Genomic DNA, 18712 nt, shown 5'->3' with positions numbered 1-18712 from the left:
AAAAAATTACCTCTGTATTGAACACAGAGATATTATTTTCTTGTTATTATTTCCTAAGCAGTATATCATGACAACTATTTCCATAGCAGTTACATTGTATTGGGTTTGTATAAGTAATCTAGAGATGATTTAAAATCTATAAGAGGGTGTGCACAGGTTATTTGCAAACACTATGCTATTTTAGATAAAGGGCTAAATATCTGCTGTTTTGGGGATCCACACATGTGGGGGGTGGGGCCGGGACTCTCCTGGGACCAATTCTGGTGGATAATGAGGGATGATAGAATTTCGACACACAGCCAATAGCATTTGCCAAGAGGATAGAAAGAGATGTGAGCGAAAGAGAATGAAGAGTTATATTAAGATTTTTGGTCACAGCAACTGGAAAGATGGAATTGGAACATAGTACATAATACACAGAGGGGAAATTTTGAGAGATACATATTTCAGAGAAAAGATTGGTAGTTTCATTTTGGTAATTCTAGGCTTATGTGTCTGTTGGGCATCGAAACAGAGAACAAGCTCTCAGACCCCAACTATCCCCTTAGCCAGATGGGATTTCTGGTAGTTAATTCTTGGCTTTAGCCTGGCCCAGTGCTAACCTTTGTGGCCATCTGTGGAGTGAACCAGTGGATGGAAGATTTCTCTTTCTCTCTCTCTCTGTCTTTCCCTCTTTCTGTAACTGACTTTCAAATAAATAAATAAAATCTTTAAAAAACATGAGAGAGCCGATGTGGTGGCATAGCAGGTAAAGTTGCCACCTTGCAGTGCCAGCATCCCATATGGTTGCCAGTTCGAGACCTGTCTACTCCACTTCTGATCCAGCTCTCTGCTATGGCCTGGGAAAGCAGTAGAAGATGGCCCAAGTGCTTGGGCCCCCGTACTTGTGTAGGAGACCCAGAATAAGCTCCTGGCTTCAGATCAGCAAAGTTCCAGCCATTGTGGTCATCTGGGGAGTGAACCAGCAGATGGAAGACCTCTCTCTCTCTCTCTGCCTCTGCCTCTGCCTCTCTGTAACTCTGCCTTTCAAATAAACAAATAAATAAAATCTTAAAAAAAAAAAAAACAAACAAGAAGCTACTGAGCATCAGGGTGGGGTAAATGCATTAGTGGATCAGTGTTCAGTAAAGAGGATGTCCCTTGTCTGCTATGATAGCCAGCCTCCAAATGGTCCCCAATCCCTGCATCCTGCTAACTTTGTGTAGATCTTTCCCACATGGTCTCAGGTTTAGTCCACGTGGCCATTTAGAAGAAGGGGTAGGTTGCTTCTTCTTTTTTTTTTTTTTCTTTTAAGATTTATTTATGGGGCCAGCATTGTGGCATAGTGGGTAAAGCCACTGCTTGCAGCGCCAACATTCTATATGGGTGCCGGTTCGAGTTCCATCTGCTCCACTTCCAGCTCAGCCCCCTGCTAACATGCCTGGGAAAACAGCAGAAGATGGAGCAAGAGTTTGGGCACCTGCACTCACGTGGGAGACCCAGAAGAAGCTCCTGGCTTCAGATTGGCCCAACTCTGGCTGTTGTAGCCATTTGAGGAGTGAATCAGTGGATGGAAGACCTCTCTTTCTCTCTGTCTCTTACTGTCTCTCTGTAACTCTGCCTTTCAAAAAATAAATGAATCTTTTTTAAAAAGTGGGAAAAAGATTTATTTATTTATCTATTTGAAAGGCAGAGTTGCAGAGGGAGAGAGACACACAGATATTTTATTAATTAGTTCACTCCCCAAATGGCTATAACATCTGAGGCTAGGCCAGCCCCAAACTGGGAGCCAGGAACTCCATCCAGGTCTCCCACGTGGGTGCAGGAGCCTAAGCACTTGGGCCATCTTCTGCCGCTGCTTTCCCAGGTGCATTAGCTGGAATCTGGATCAGAAGTGGAGGAGCCAGGACTTGAACTGGTGCTCATAGGAGACGCCAACGTCATAGGCAGCAGTTTAACCCCCTGCACCACACCGCTGGCCCCAGGGGGTGTATTAGTCCTGAGGATGAGCCATCCTGGTTCTCTTTCCTTCCTCGATCACTTCACTTCTCTCAGGGAAAGCCAATTACCGTGTTGTGAGCAGCCCCACCTGCAGGTTGTGAAAAGCTGAGGTTTGCTGTCAAGGGCCATGGGCTGAGCTTGGGAGTGGGTCTTGCAGCCGCAATCAAGCCTCCAGGTGCCAGCAACTCAGCAAACACTGACTGCTGAGCCAGAGCCAGCCAGCTAAACCGCTTCCTAAGTCCTGACCTAAGGAAAGTCTGACTTTACACATGTTTACTGTCTGAAGCCACTAGGTTTGGGCGTTCATTTCTTAGGTGACAATAGGTAATTAACACACCTGCAAAGCCGAGGGAAAGGGGCACTCCAAGAGAATGTGAGCGCAGACTGCCACCTCATGCCCTGAGCAGACGTGAGCTCAGGCAGTGAACTTGCCTCTGCCCATGACTCCTGAAGTTCATAGAGGAGAAAATCAAAAAGAGATCTGGGGTAGAGAGAGGGGTTGGCATTGGCACAGTCAATTGTGCCCCCTGGGTAAATTCGCCTAAGAGGGCTCCAGCCAAGCAAAGGGAACCCCAATAGCAAGGAGTCCCAACAGGGGCTGAGCTGAACCTCCCATCACAAGCAACCAATATCCAGACACAAGCCACACACAAGCAGCAGCTGTCCCTACCAGAAAGGGGCTTCTCTCTCTCTCATCCCTGCCAAACCCCAGCACCCAGAAATGAGACCCAGCAAAAGGAAGAGAGGAGCATCTCAGAGCCAATCCGGGTCCCCTTCACTCAGCACCAGACAGGTGCACGCAACGCCACCCACACTCCCCCCACCCCCACTAACTGCAGCAATTGGAGGAAGGAAAGACTAACCAAAGCCCTGCCCCACCTCCAAGTCCCTGAAGCAGAAACTGGTCCCCAAGGCTGGAGAGGGTCTCCAGGGAGAGGGCACAGGTGATACAAAGCAGAAAAGGGGGACTGGCATTTGGCATGGTGGTTAAGATGCCACTTGGAATGCTTGCATCCCGTATCAGAGTGCCTGGGTTTGGGTCTTGGCTCTGCTTCTGATTTCAGCTTTGATTAATGTGCACCCTGGGAGGCAGCAGGTGATGGCTCATGTACTTGGGTCCCCGCACCCACATGGGAGACCCAGATGGAGTCCCTGGCTCCTGGCTTCAGCCTGGCCTAGTTTTTGTAGGTATCTGGGGAATGAAACAGCAGATGGAAGATCTCTCTGTCTCTCCTCCCCCTCTTTGTCACTCTGCCATTCAAATAAATATTAGAAAAGAGTAGAAATCTGTTCAGGATCATGTGGACATGGTTTGCAATCTTGCTCAAGTCTGTCCTGACTCCAGACCTTCTAACCCTGTGTTGTGCTGCCCTTCCGAGGACTTGAGTTAAAAAAACAGAATCATAGCCAGTTTACTGTAAAATCTCCATTCTGGGATCCTTAATGAGACGTGATTGTCATTGCTTTTCCATGTAAGACTTGTAACCAATTTCTGTTAGCTTTCTCTTTCCCCTCGCATGCTTAGGTATTGCATCCCTATAGCTTCAGTATGACATTTAGTATTAAAAGTCCAGTCAAATCCACTAAAAATTTGCCATCTCATTTATTTTAAAAAATTTTGGACTTATTTTTATTTGAATAGCGGGGAGGGGGGAGGTGCTACTTCCTACATGCATGAGCAGGAAGCTGGATGGGAAGAACAGCCAGGACTTGAACTCACATTTGGATATGGGACACTGGTGCCACAAGCAGAGACCTATCCCACTGTGCCACAATCCCAGCCCCATGAAAGGGTTTCTTAACCTTTTCAAATCTCCATTTGGAAAGTGAGATCCTGCCTGGCCCCGTGCAGGGTTGGGGTGAAGCTGCACAGAGTACAGTCATTCTCAGTCTCCTGGGAGGAGTGGTCCCAGGACCCTCATGGACACCAAACTCTGGGTGCTCAAGTCCTTTGTATAAAGGTATGTAATTTGCATATAACCTACCCTCATTATGTCATGTACTTTAAATAATCTCTAGATTACTCAAAACATCTAACAATATAAATGTGGGGCTGGCCCTGTGGTGCAGTGGGTTAACGCCCTGGCCTGAAGCTCCGACATTCCATATGGGCTCCAGTTCAAGTCCCGGCTGCTCTACTTCCTATCCAGCTCTCTGCTATGGCCTGGGAAAGCAGTAGAAGATGGCCCAAGTCCTTGGGCCCCTGCACCCACATGGGAGACCCAGAAGAAGCTCCTGGCTCCTGGCTTTGGATTGGTCCAGCTTTGGCTGTTGAAGCCATTTGGGGAGTGAACCAGCAGATGGAAGATTTCTTTCTCTCTCTGCCTCTCTGTAACTCTGCTCTTTTAGTAAATGAATAAATCTAAAAAAAAAAAAAAAAAAAAAAAAAGATCCTGCAGGAAGCTGGTGCCTAGGCAGGTGTTTGGAATAAACCTGAAGCCATCCGGACCCTAGGGAATGAAGATCTCAAAGGCTGTCTCCATTTCTAGGTGAGGTTAGGACACAATCAGACCAGGGAATGGGAACACACGTCCTCAATACTTCTAAGGTGATTTATTGCCACACGCGGATTGTGCCAGGTACTGTGGGTGTGGGTGCCATCGACATAGAGAGCATTCTTACTCCCACCAGATCACATGGAGTCATCCAAAGGGCATTCCAGAAAAATAGCCACTCACCATGCATGTGACCAAGTGCCTCCCAAATGGTGGATCAATCCAGAGCTGTCGCTGAATTAACACCCATATTTTTGTTTTTAAAGAAATGAGCAGAAATTATATCAGTGTGTAAATAGAGCCTTGGGCAGCAGAGCTGTTGTTTTGTATCTAAAGCCTCTGGCTCAGTGCTTCCTCCTCCTTTCAACCCCCCTCAGCAGTAGGAGGTCCAGCTTCTTTCTTTCTTTTCTTTTCTTTTTTTTTTTTTTTTTATTTTGACAGATAGAGTTAGACAGTGAGAGGGAGAGACAGAGAGAAAGGTCTTCCTTCTGTTGGTTCACCACCCTCAATGGCTGCTATGGCCGGAGCTATGCTGATCTGAAGCCAGGAGCCAGGTGCTTCTTCCTGGTCTCCCACGTGGGTGCAGGGCCCAAGTACTTGGGCCATCCTCCACTGCCCTCCCAGGCCACAGCAGAGAGCTGCACTGGAAGAGGGGCAACCAGGACTAGAACCAGGTACCCATATGGGATGCCAGCACCGCAAGCAGAGGATTAACCAAGTGAGCCACGGTGCCGGTGGAAGGTCCAATTTCACAAATGGGTCTGGAATTCTGAGCCCTCTGCTACGGACAACTATGACACGGATTTTGCCCTTGAGGGACCCTCAACCCAGTGGAAGACAGTCTCCAGCCCAGAGGGAGGTAGAGGAAGCAGTGAAGAGGGCAGATGGCAGGTGGCAAAATATTTCACAGAAAACACAATGGAGATGCACATTTTCTATTTGATACATTCTGTATTATACAAGCTTGTTGTGCCAAATATATGTAATTTAGCAATTCTGTCTTATTTTAAAGATTTTATTATTTATTTGAAAGGCAGAGTTACAGAGAGAGGGAGAGACAGAGAGAGATCTTCCATCCATTGTCTCACCCCCCAAATGACCACAACAGTCAGGCCTGGGCCAGGCTGAAGCCAGGAGTCTGGAGCTCCATCAGGCTCTCCCATGTACATGGCAGGGGCCCAAGTAATTAGGCCATCTTCTGGTACTTTCCCAGGCACGTTAGCTGGAAGCTGGATGGGAAGCAGAGTAGGCAGAACTTGAAACAGCACTCGGAGATGGGATGCCAGCATTGGAGGTGGTGGCTTGACCCACCGTACCACAACACTGCAACTGGCCTCAGTTTAGCAATGTTAGAATCCTAGTAAAACATATAAAAATGCATGAATGATTAGATGAATGAAATATAATGTGAAAATCCTAGCCTGAGAGAAGAAAATTCATATTTATTTATTTTAAATATGTATTTATTTGAAAGGCAGAATCACACACAAGGAGAGGGAGAGACAAAAAGAGAAATCCCCAAATGCCTGCAATGGCCCGGGCTGGGCCAGGCTGAGGCCAGGAGCTCTGTCTGGATCTCCCGTGTGGGTGCAGGGGCCCAAGTACTTGGGCCATCTTCTACTGCTTTTCCCAAGTTCATTAGCAGGGAGCTGAAACAGAAGTGCAGCAGCCAGGACTCGACCTGGTACCCATACAGGATGCTGGTATTACAAGCAGTGGCTTAACCTGCTACACCACAATGTCGGCCCAGAAAACTAATATTTATGGAGCCGTGCTTCAACCACTGGCTCATTTATCTCTTTCGATACAGCTGGAAAGGTCTCTTGATCTACATATTAAAAATGGGGAAACCAAGCCCTGTGAGGCAGAGTGCTTTGCCCCGGTTCATTTTTGCTAACAAGGGATAGGGCCTTTGACATTTCTGCTGTAGCCTTTTTCCATTTGCCAGCTCAGGAAAGGGTCAGAAAACGAGGACAAGGGCTCCAAGTACATTTTTCGTCAACCTTTGTAAATGCTCCGTATTTGCTATTTCACTCTCCCTTGCTCTTCTTGACTGATGAAGTTATTTCTTAAATAAGGGTATTTGTGATCATTACACACTGTATACAAGCATCATCAATGCATCACATGGTACCCCCACAGGTATGTACAATTAAAATTATATTCTTTGGGGGCAGGTTAACCTGCTGCCCCACTTAGGATGGAGCTCCAGGTCACAGCAGTTGAGAGCCTGCATCCCAGACCAGAGTGCCTGCTTTGAGTCTCTGCTCCGCTGTCCAGCATCCTGCTATCAGGAACCCCTGGGTGGCAGCAGATGATGGCTCAAGGACTTAGGTCCCTGGCACCCATATGAGAGACCCGGATTGAGTTCTGGGCTCCTGGCTTTAGGCTGGCCCAGCCTCAGCTGCTGCAGATAGCAGAGCAGTGAATCAGCGAATGGGAGATCCCTATCTGTCTCCAGTCTCTCTGGCTCTGTGCCTTTCAAATAAAATGAAAAATTCAAGAGGGGGGTCTTTGTATTTTTTGGGAAAGCTTGCTGTGGTAGCCTGCCTTGGGGTCAGAGAGTGCTCAGCACACTGTGTGTGTGTGTGTGTGTGTGTGTGTGCCTGTGCTGAATCCTGGGATCTGCCCGGCCCCTCTCAGACACGGTGCTGTCTGGGGCTCCTCCCCGGAGCCTGGTACCAGCAGGGACTTCCGTGACAAGGGGCTGTCGGATCTGTCAGATGCGGAGTCAGAAGCTTCCTCTCTCCCTGGATTCCTGGCCTTTCCAGCCTGCTGCCCTCTGTGCCTCGCAGTCCCATGCAAGTTCTTGCCACCCAGCTTCACTCCCCCCAGGGCTCCTTTCCTCCCTCCCGGGGAGGCCCAAGGTTCTCCATGGGGTCTCGCTTAGTCCTCGGTGATCGTCACTTCATCTTCTACTGAAGCGCAAAAGGGAAGGGAAAGAGAGCAAGGAGACTGTGGCTGCTGCAGGCTGGAGACACACTGGAGCCCAGGAAGAGGGCGAGTGTCCTCTAGAAGCCCTGGCTGCATCATTTCCATCGTCATCGTGGTCACTGAGTGTGTTCATTGAGCACTTACCCTGGGCTGCCATTTATGAATTATTTACCATGCATCCTCTAGCACAACACCCAGAGAATGTCCCAGTGCCCAGGGCACATGGGCAGGCAGCGGCCAAGCCAGCTCCCCACCAGGTACCTTCAGAGCTGTGCTCTGCACCCCCATGGTGGGTCCTTCTGCCTGCCTTCCAAATGCAGACAGACTCTCCTGGGGGCTGGTGCTAGGGCACAGCTGGCATCCCATATGGGCACCGGTTTGAGTCCTGGCTGCTCCATTTCTGATCCAGCTCCCTGCTAGGGTACCTGGGAGAGCAGCAGAGGATAGCACAAGTGCTTGAGCCCCTGCACCCACATAGGAGGCCTAAAAGAAGCTCCTGTTCTTGGCTTCAGATCGCCCCAGCGCTGGCTACTGCAGCCATCTGGGAAGTGGACCAGCAGATAGAACAGCTTTCACTCTCTCTCTCTCTCTCACTCTCCATCTCTCTTTCTCAAAATCTCTGACTTTCAAGGAAAAAAAAAAAAAAAACTCCCCTCACTGGTGCCACGCCCCCTAGTATTCGACCCTCTCCCAGAGGCACATGCTTTCCATTGGCCTGGACCCCTTAATCTGATGTCTTTGTCTCCTCAACAAAGCCTGTGTCTCAGATGGGAGTCCTGACACCCTACACCTCGGGCCTTTCGTCCCCACCTGCTAAGATGATGTGGGCTGGAAACTGAGTCAAGGCATCATCCAATGAACTCACCTGTCCCCTCGGAGACAGGCTTTCCACTTGCATGCTTTATTATTTTTATTTTTATTATTATTTGACAGGTAGAGTTTACAGACAGTGAGAGAGAGAGAGAGAGAGAGAGAGAGACAGAGAGAAAGGTCTTCCTTCCGTTGGTTCACCCCCTAAATGGCCGCTACGGCCAGAGCTATGCTGATCTGAAGCCAGGAGCCAGGAGTCTCCTCCTGGTCTCCCATGTGGGTGCAGGGGCCCAAGCACTTGGGCCATCCTCCACTGCTATCCCAGGCCACAGCAGAGAGCTAGACTGGAAGAGGAGCAACCGGGACTAGAACCTGGCGCCGAAATGGGATGCCAGCACCACAGGCAGAGGATTAACCTAGTGAGCCACAGCGCGGCGGCCCCTGCTCGCACGTTTGTTTCTGCCATTCCCATAGCCACACCTGCATCAGGGCTTCCCACCTCTGCATTTTAACAGCTGCCCGGTCCCCGTGGTGTCCCAACTCTGTGGGAGAGGTGCTTCATGTGGCAGGCGTGGAAAGGTGAGCAAAGGTTTGATCCCTTCACCAGGGATGCAAGCAGAGACCCAAGCTGGACTCCGGCCTGCACCCCTAGCGTCTCCTGACACGTCTCGAATTACATTGTCTCTCCCGGATTTGAATCCTCCCCCACCCCCCTACCCCCAAGATGGCAGCCCTGGGAGAACAAAGGGGAATTTCACTTCTTTACTGAGCCTGCTCTATTCACCTAATCGTGATGTGATGAACTGACCTGTACCAGAGGCTGCTTTTTTTTTTTTCTTTTTTTCCTATTAGACCCTCACCATTGTTCTCACACTCAGAGCCCATTTTTCCTTCTGTTTGCTGCCTTCTGCATTGTGTGTACCTACCGAGCTTCTGAGAGCGGACAGCATGAAAACGGCAGGGTAAAAATAGCCAAAATTTGGTCGATAATAGAATGGGAAAGTTTTGAAGTATGGAGGAGGGAAGGCAGCCAGGCTGGAAGGGATGAGGTGGGCTGGGCAGAAGTCTTTCTAAGAGCCATGCTTGCAGTGGGGCCAATGCAAGTGGCGCTTCCTGGTTGGTGGAGAGAGAGGGAACAGCTTGTCGGGGTTCTGTCTTGGCCAGTGCCTACCCCAAGGTTCTTGTTCTCTGAAGAACCTGGCCTGCGGGCACACGGTGGAAAATGGATTGAGGCAGCTCCTTGCAAGGGACTTCAGGCTGGCCCTGCTTCCAGAACCCTCAGCCCCTGCTAACTGCTTTCCCAAATCAGGTCTCTCTGTAGCCACGCCTCCTCCTACAACACTCATTGTTTCCCTCTGTTCAGGCTCTTTCTGGCTGCTATTGATTGTTACTTTTATTGGTGCACAGTGCACCAAAATAAAAATAAACAGAAGAACTGGTGCAGGGAGAGAGTGATGCCTATCTGTCCTGAGCTGGGAAAAGACGGCTCCAAGACCCAGGGCTCGCCTCACCTCTCTGCAGCTATGGTAAGGAGGTCTGTCTGCTTCCCCCTCCAAGGGTGAGCAGCTGCAGCCTCCCCCCCCCCCCCCCCCCCAGTGCTTGGGGCACACTTCATAGCTGCTGACTGACACGGGGGCAGGACTGTCCAGGAAGCCAGGCCTGCTGCCCAGCGCATTTCCACATGCAGCTGCCCCAGCTGGCCAGTCGCTGAATCTGGTCCCGGGAAGGGCCGGCGGCAGCAGCTACTGCTGCTACACAGGCGGGATATTCCCAGAGCTGCACTGTTCTGTTCCCACCAGCTCAGGAAGCTGTAGTACAGGTGCAGACAGGGGCTGAGACCACAATCCGGGCAGAACCGGATTTGTGCCTCCGAGGCTCCATGTCAGCATCTGTAAAATGGAAATAACCCCTATCCACCCCTTAGGGTTTACCTGTTTATTGCCGGTCACTGCTACGAGCCTAGAACACGTGCCTGAGCTGTGGGAACGGCTCAGTATCTGCCCGCACCTAAATGGAGATGACCGGAGATAAGCCAAGGCCAAGGCCTGGCCCTTCTTTCTCCACAGTTCCCCAATTTGCAGGCTCCTCCCCGCCCCCCTGGCCAATAGAAGCATGCGCTGGGGCGGGACGGGGCTGAGGGAGGGGGCTTTATTTCTGGTCTTGGCACAAGGTCAGCAAAAGCCCCCGGAGGGAGGGGGTCAGCAAAGACTCCAAGGGGTGAGCCCTCCGGTTCCCTTTTTCTAAATCAGGAAATGCATTTTCCTCCCACCCTCGCCGTGCCAGCGGAGAAAGGCCGCCGACCCCGGGCTGAGCTGCAGACCGCCGGGGATCTGGAAGCAGCCGAGCACGCGAGGCCGGGAGAGAAAGGCGGGGAAAGGCGCGGAAGGGCGTGGAGGCGGAGGGCGGGGCGCTCGCCTGCCGGCGGCTCCCGCGCTCCCACGCCGCTCCACCTTAAGGGCCGGGACCCCCTTAAGGGCCGGCGCTCGGGGCGCGCGCTCTCTGGGGGCGGGCCCTCGCATGCAAATGAGGGGCGTGGGCCGGCGGGGCGGGGCGGGCGGGGCGCTGACCTGACGTCAGGCCCGCGGCCCGGGCAGTTGGCTCGGCGGCGGCGGAGCGGCAGGAGCGGCGGCGCCGAGCGGGGCCGCGCGGCGGGGCGCGGGGAGCGGCGGCGGAGGCAGAGCCGGAGCAACATGGCGCCGGTGGGCGGGGGCGGGCGCCCGGGCGGCGGGCCAGCCCGAGGGCGCCTCCTCCTGGCGGCGCTGGTGCTGCCGGTGCTGCTGTGGGCGCGGGGGGCCCGGGGCCAGGGCACCCCGCAGCGGGGCAAGATCGTGGGCATGAGGCTGGCGAGCTGCAACAAGTCGTGTGGGATGAACCCGGATGGCATCATCTTCGTGTCCGAGGGCAGCACGGTGAACCTGAGGCTGTACGGCCAGCGCCTGGGCGACATCTCCAGCAACCTGATCTCCTTCACGGAGGTGGACGACGCCGAGACCGCCCACAACTCCACCAACTGCCTAGAGCTCACCAAGGACCTGGTCGTCCAAAAGCTGGTGAACGTGAGCCGCGGGAACACGTCCGGGATGCTGGTGGTGCTCACCAAGTTCCTTCGCAGGAGCGAGAACGTCAAGCTGTATGCGCTGTGCACCCGGGCCCGCGCCGATGAGCCCTGGGTCAAGTGGACGGACAAGGACTCGCTGCTCTTCATGGTGGAGGAGACTGGCAGGTTCCTGCCGCTCTGGCTGCACATCCTGCTGATTACGGTGCTGCTCGTGCTGTCGGGTATATTTTCGGGCCTCAACCTGGGGCTGATGGCCCTGGACCCCATGGAGTTGCGCATTGTGCAGAACTGTGGCACAGAGAAGGAAAAGCGCTACGCCCGCAAGATTTTGCCCATCCGGTGCAAGGGCAACTACCTGCTGTGCTCGCTGCTCCTGGGGAATGTCCTGGTCAACACCTCCCTCACCATCCTCCTAGACAACCTCATCGGGTCCGGCATCATGGCTGTGGCCTCCTCCACCATCGGCATCGTCATCTTTGGGGAGATCGTCCCTCAGGCCCTGTGCTCGCGCCACGGGCTGGCCGTGGGTGCCAACACCATCGTGCTCACCAAGTTCTTCATGCTGCTCACCTTCCCGCTCAGTTTCCCCATCAGCAAACTCCTGGACTTCTTTCTGGGCCAGGAGATTCGCACCGTTTACAACCGGGAGAAGCTGATGGAGATGTTGAAGGTGACCGAGCCCTATAACGACCTCGTAAAGGAGGAGCTCAATATGATCCAGGGAGCCCTGGAGCTGCGGACCAAAACCGTGGAGGACATCATGACGCAGCTGCAGGACTGCTTCATGATCCGCAGCGACGCCATCCTGGACTTCAACACCATGTCCGAGATCATGGAGAGCGGCTACACCCGCATCCCCGTCTTCGAAGACGAGCAGTCCAACATTGTCGATATTCTCTACGTCAAGGACTTGGCCTTTGTGGACCCCGACGACTGCACCCCGCTGAAGACCATCACCCGCTTCTACAACCACCCGGTGCACTTTGTCTTCCACGACACCAAACTGGATGCCATGCTGGAGGAGTTCAAGAAGGGTAAGCATGGACGTGGCGACCTCGGCCACGCTTCCCTGAGACGCCTCCTGTCTAGGATGCTTTGTGCCTGCTGGTCTTCGTTCTCCGTGTCCCTCTGCTTGTCATGTCCGTGCCCCTGAGGTGAGCGGCACTGGGCACGGTGCAAACAGTTCTTAAGTGTCGGCTGCCTGCCGGGTACTGGGCTTTCTGCTTTGGATGGATCAGAGCTGAATAAAGACACGCTTGCTTGCTTGGAGGAGTAGAGTGAGGCCCTGGGGAGCTATTGGAGCAGAACAGAATAAGGCAAGTGCCTGAAAAGAGGCCAGCACCAGGGTGCTGGAGAGTTAGAGTGTGGCGTGCAGTAGGGTGGGGAAGGCTCGGGGAACTGGAGAAACCATCACGGGGTGGGGGGAGGGAGCCGAGAACGATGGAGAAGAAGAAGAAGAAGGCAGAGAACTCAGATGGAGAAGCAGAGGGCGTGCTGGTGGCCCAGGTGGGCTGTTCCCATGAGCCGATCAATGATCAGATCCATGTCATGGAGGGGCAGGCTGGCATACCTGGGGGCGCGTGTGGACACTGAGTTTGTCCTGAGCCTGGAGCTATGGCAGGGGCATGACGTCACTGAGGTACCTGGCCCACAGAAGCTGAATCGGGAGGTCTCGAGTTGGCTCCCTGCTCGGAATGCCAAGTAATGCTTTCTGCCATTCAGTAGAAGCTCACAGATTAAGCTTGGGTTATTGTTCTGTCTCTCCCAGGCGCCAAACATAAGCTTGCCTGCTGTGGTGTGTTGGGAATCCTCAGCCGGCCCTGCATTGCCTGGTGTTTTTGTTTTTTTTTTTTTTTCTCGCATGGGTTCTTGGCCAGTTCTCAGGTAGTTAGAGAGGCTCTGGGAGAGTTTACTCACCAGCCTCAGAGCTCAAGGCACACACCCCTTTCCTTACTCCCAGCAACTTTCCTCCCACCCCTGCCACTCAGAAACCCTCGGAGTGGCCGTAAACAAGCCAATTATGGAGTCAGAAACCCCTTGGCCCTAGGAAGTGGGAGGCAGAGAGGGAAGCGCTTTAGAAAAGAATGGGGGAGTTCATGGCAAACCTGGGGACCCGGCTTTTTGAAGGCCTGCCAAGCCTTCTTCCCCTGGGGTAGAGCTACTGGCCGAGGCCATCCACCAGGCGGGGCCTGGGGCTGGGAGCAGAGAGTGGCAGGCAGCTTGGAGCAGGCCGGGGAGGAAGGGGCTGGCTTGGCCAGGTTTGGTCTGAGAAGATGTTCAAGTCCAGGAGCAAGGGACAAGGCTAGGATGATGAGTTGGCACCCTCCGTTTTAAAGTTTCACAGGCCGACTCTCCACATCAGAGCTGAGGCCAAGGGGAGCCGTGTATGCGCGAATGGGAGACAGCCCCCACCCCTAAGGACTGGGGGGACACAGGTTCTAGGGGAGCTTTGTATGCACAGACCCAGGAATCTGTTTCTTCCAGGTACGGAGGGAGGCAGAGTGAGGGTCTGTGCCCCACCCCCAGTAGCCTCTGGGTTCCCGCTGTGGTCTTTGGGTCTTGCTGGTGATACACACAACGTACCTCCCCCTGGAGATCTGGATCCAGCCAGTAGGGATTGGCCTGGCCGGGCTTTCTAGCCCCTGATCAGCAAGGATAAAACCTCTTGTGTGGGAGTTTCCTGGGTCTTGGCAGGGCCATCTCTGCGCTCTGACTGGTGAAGAAGTACACTTTCATTATGCTGGGAAAATAGAGCTGACATCACCTGGGCTGGAGCACTGCTGGGCTGACCTCTCCAGATTTGCAGTTTAGTCTCCTTAACAGAGGCCTGGAGCCCGAGGCCAAGCCCCGGAGGAGGTGCTGGGAAGGTTTGGTAAAAGCTGGCACAGGTGTGATTGCCACCCCCCCATGAACAGGCCCTAGGGCCTCATGCTCTCACTTCCTGGTTGGGCAGGGGGCGGGGGGCTCAGAAAACCCAGCTTCATCCCAGCTTCGTCCATCGCCACCCTCCCCGGTGTGGCCTTTCCCATAGCCTTCCATCTGGCATCTACTTCTTTAGTTTGAGGCCACCCAGGGCATGGTAGAGCCCTCCTCTGCTTCTGCAGCTTAAAAGATTCTCTTTACATGTCTAGTGTTTGGGAGGCTTCTTTTTTAGCTAAGAAAAACAAGTGAGCCTGAGGATCTGCAGCACAGCCAGTGTGGTTAGCAGCCCCCAGAGCAGAGCCCAGCGTCCTCGGAGGGTCTCTCCTGGACCCTTCACCCTCTATCAGCTCCTTTGGGGCCCAGGCCTTATTCGTGTTTTCACCACCCAGTGCCAGGCGGAGAGATGGGTCTTCCGGAAATGGCGAGCAGATGAATGACTGGATGACTCTTTGGCAGGCCTCCGTGCTGTTTGTTCCTTGAGCACACTGGGACGCTCCCATCCCGGGGCCTTTGCCCTGGCTCTTCCCTCAGTTGGAATGTTCTACCCCAGAAGCCCGAAGGGCCTGCTTTCTTCCTTCCTTGTGTCCCCGGGAGCCTGGTCTTTGCAGCAAGGCCTTGCGTGTGGGGAACCGCACCCCTGTCCCACCCTGAGCCTCCCCGGCTCCCTTACCCTGTGCTAGCTTTTCTGTCTCCTGGCACATGGCACTCTGTCACATCTCTGTGTTACTGTGGTGGTGGTGGCTGGCTGCCTCCTCCCGAGAGAATGTAAGTTTCAAAGGGCAGGGCTCTTGTTTGGTTCTCCACCCAGCTCTAGCCCCTAGGGTGGTGATGGTTGGAAAGTGAGACCTCCGTAACACATCACTGAATGAGAAAGTGAATGAAGGAATGACCTGCCTGCCTGGGGAGAGAATTAACCCTTTTCTAGAAGTGTTCCAGTTTTGAGCAGCGGATGAGGGATGCAGAGAAATGTGGTTAGTTATCAGGGGCTGGGTGTTTCCTGCTGCACCAGGAGAGACAGGAGGAGCTCTTGCGACGACTCATGGCCAAGGGCCCAGGAGCCAAGTTTGGGGCCTTGAGTGTGGTGCTTGGTTTCCCTTCCTTGTGCCTCAGTTTCTCTGCCAGTGATCTTTGGCCACCAGGAGTTTACTCAGCTGAACTCATTAAAGTAAGTCCTGAATCCCCTCCTTCCCTCTAGGGGCCAGGGCTGAGCTGACCCCAGAACTCAGGAACGGGCCATGAGAGCCACCCTGCTGCTTCCGCCTCCTAGGCCGAGGCGGTTTGCATTAGCTGTTCAGGGAGGTGCATGCCACACGCGAGACCATGTGAGCAGAGGTGCTGCCCGAAGGAGACGGTGGAGTGGGCGAGCTGTTCTAGCCCGGCAGGCTACTCAGAGGCCCCTGGGATTTGAACCTTGGCCCTTAAACCTCGCCTAGAACTGTTTGTATTACTGGGTGTTGTAGATGGGTTTGTCCAGAGCCTGGAATCCTAGAACAAAGGTGCCCCAGGTCACTGCTGGCCCCGCGTGCCTTTTGCCTCCTTTGCTGATGCTCTGCCAGCCCAGTCATGAGTGAGTTCTCCCTGTGGAGGTTGTGGAATGTGGGCGCGCTGGCCCCTCGTGGCCCCTACCTCTCAGCTCTTGCCCGTGCTCTTCCTTCTGGGGCATTCCTGCCCCTCCTAGGCAGGTGGCTCATCTTTAGCACTCTTATCGTTCCCCACCCACCTTATAACCCTCCAGACCACTGACTGCGCAGAGGTGCTTGTAAACTCCACCCAGCTCAGTCCCCGACCCAGGAGGTGCCCATGAACTTGGTACTGCAAGGGAATGGGGTGTAACTTGTAGGGTGGGAAAAAGCCTTGAAATACGTTCATTAAAAATCCCCACCGCCACCATTTTTACATATGTGCCACATTGGATTTTTTTTTCTCCCCACTTAGTAGCTTTATTCCTGGGACAATTTTATAAAACTGAGAAAAAAAAATACTGCCTGATTTTTGCCTTCCCTTTCGAATCCTGTCATCTGATGCACCTTCGGAATTTAGCGCTGCCACCTCACCCCCACCTGTCTGCCTGTGCATTCATTTGGTTGAACTTTTGGCAATTCATGTGTCAGACACTGTGCTGGCTTGGGGAATCAGAAATGGATGAAACAGCCCTTTTCCCACACCTCGCAGTCTAGCCGGGAGACAGGTAAACAAAGCTCGCACAGCTCCCCGAGAGGGTGCCACGGGGCTGAGGGAGGAGGGTCCAGCCCGGGAGATGCTTGTGAAGTGAGAGGAGCAGCACTCCGGAATCATTCCAGAGATGGGCAGTCAGGGCCAGGAGGCAGTTGTGAGCCTCTGAGGTTTGCAGCTTGGGGTTTGGGTTGATGATGTCATTTAACTACAGTAGGGAGAGCATGACCAAGAGGCCTTTTGGTGAGGATGGAGGGAAGGAGGTGGTGGTAATAACAGAGCTGTCGTTTGCTGGGTGCCTTCTCGGTGCTCAGCATTGTGCAGGCCAGAGCTGCTCACACTTGAACGTGCGCTCAGACCGCCTAGGCTTTTTATTAAAAATGCAGATTGGCACTCAGTGGATCTGGAATGGGGCCAAAGAACCTGAATTTCAGACAAGCTGTCAGATGCTGCTGCTGGCCCTGGACCAACCAGTTTGTAGAACATCTAAGCAAGTGTGCAGGTGCGAACGTCCACGTGGGTCTCAGCAGTGAGGGCACGACGAGGCTAAAAGGTTTAGGAGTCAGGTGAGAACACGCAGAACGTAAGAAAGTGTCAAGGACAGTGCTGGGGAGTGACAGCTGCAAAAGCCTGGTGGAGGTTACTCCTTCCAGGAGACAGAAAGGGGCTGGCAGTGTGGCGCCGTGGGTCTCGGCTCCTCCACTTCCAATGCAGCTCCCTGCTGTGCTCCTGGGAAGGCCGTGGAAGGTGGCCCAAGCTCTTGAGCCCTTGCTGTCCACATGGGAGACCCAGATTGAGTTCTGGGCTCTTGGTTTTGGCCTGTCCCAGACCTGGCTGATGAGGCCTTTTATAGAGTAAACCAGAGGATAGAAGATCTCTCTGTCTGTCCCTCTGTCGTTCTGCCTTTCAAATAAATGAATACATTGTAAACAAAACCCCTGGGAGCATGGTATCCGGGAGCCTCCCTAGAGAAGGGAGGCCAAGCACATCTGTGGGATGGGACAGGAGAGCCACAGGAGGCTTGGGCCAGCTTAACATTTGATCTCCATCAACTCCACTTGGAAACAGTCTCCAGTCGGTGACTTGATCTCAAGAAGCTGCCCAGGGGCAGGTATATCTGAGAGAGTGACAGGAGCTGCCTGCTCCTGGATGGTGCTCAGCACAGGGCAGAGGGCCCAGCGAGGGCAGCTGACAGAGAGCCGGCCAGGCTCTTTCTCACTTTCTCTTTAGTGCGATGCTCGTGGGCAGGAGCTCGGGCACTGAGCAGGCTGGGCTGTGCCAGCCAGGGGCAGCTGCACCTCTTCTGCCGGCACCACGCACGCAGCCCCTGGGCTGGTTCCCACCAAGGAGCCAGAGCCGAGAGCAGTCTCACCAGTCTATTTATGTTTCTCTTGCTAAAGCTCTGGTGTGGGTCCTGGAAGGTTTGGCCTTGCAGGTAGGCCCTGATGAGAGCCTCTTGGATCACACGCACTGGCGGTTGCTTTTCAAGTCTTGTATTTTTAATTAGGAAACGCAGTTCCAGTGGTTTCCTGCACACCTCTGGTCAGCATGGGAAATACTGAACAGATGTTTAACCTTGAAAAGTGACAGGTGCATGCGTGGGAATGCAGCAACCCTGGGCTGTTCTACAGAAGTGGGTCAGGGAGGGGGAAGACACTCCAGACGTCCATGAGGGGACGCGTCAGCTGGATCACCAAGGGTGTGACGTGGCGTTTTCCCCTTCCGTCCCTCTTGTCCTGGGAGAACTTGCACAAGAAGAGCCCTTCTTGCCAGCGTCGTGTAAAATTTGCTTCAACTCGTATTGATTGCCTCCCAGCTCTTCTGCAGGGGCTTCCAGGTACAAGACACCACGTGCCTTCTCTCTGCACGCCTGGCCCCACAATTGAACAGCCAGGGCATCTTCTTGGAGGGCAAAGAAGCATGGCCTCGGTGCAGGGTCTGGCCTTGTCTTCTTGAGGGCAGGGGTCAAGAGCGCATTTGTCACTCCCTGAATGCGGTTCCTGAAAGGCTGCATGGCCAGGGAGAGATTGTATGAAAAAGGAGAACAGGCCAGACGCTTGTGTCACTGTCTGCTGACTGACTTCGGCAGAGGCTGCTTTCATCGTAGCCCACGGGGAAGGACAGGCTCCTTGCATCACAGTAGCGGGGCTGGTTCTCTCCTAGCCCGCCTGTGGTTTTAGAGAGACTTTGAACTTCCCTGTGGAAGTTGCAGCAGGGCCCAAGATGACCCCAGGCTAAGAGGACCCTCTGGCGCTTTAGCTGCTGTTCCCTCCAGCCGTTTCTCTTTTATTTTATTTTTTAAAATTTATTTGACAGAGGGCCGGTGCCACGGCTCAATAGG

General features: G+C 53.5%; 1 protein-coding gene and 1 long non-coding RNA gene across 3 annotated transcripts in view; one reads left to right on the top strand and one right to left on the bottom strand.

The window, feature by feature from the left end:
- Positions 1 to 5694: 5694 nt before the first annotated feature.
- LOC127488128 (uncharacterized) lies at positions 5695 to 10921 on the bottom strand. Its single transcript, XR_007915573.2, has 3 exons — positions 10787 to 10921; positions 10151 to 10226; positions 5695 to 5832 (listed from the first exon to the last, which is right to left on the bottom strand). It is a non-coding gene; the product is annotated as an uncharacterized lncRNA (long non-coding RNA).
- Positions 10821 to 18712, top strand: part of CNNM4 (cyclin and CBS domain divalent metal cation transport mediator 4) — a 50077-nt gene continuing 42185 nt past the window's right edge. The window contains exon 1 of one of the 2 annotated variants that reach the window (XM_017339876.3): positions 10821 to 12311. In XM_017339876.3, the coding sequence (XP_017195365.1) occupies positions 10910 to 12311 (1402 nt within the window). In that variant the 5' untranslated portion in view covers positions 10821 to 10909. The remainder of the gene's footprint in view (positions 12312 to 18712) is intronic. The other variant, XM_002710030.5, reaches the window with a different exon arrangement.

The sequence above is a fragment of the Oryctolagus cuniculus genome, chromosome 2 (genome assembly GCF_964237555.1).
Source record: "Oryctolagus cuniculus chromosome 2, mOryCun1.1, whole genome shotgun sequence".
NCBI classification, from domain to species: Eukaryota; Metazoa; Chordata; class Mammalia; order Lagomorpha; family Leporidae; genus Oryctolagus; species Oryctolagus cuniculus.
This window is presented reverse-complemented; position numbering and strand designations above follow the sequence as displayed.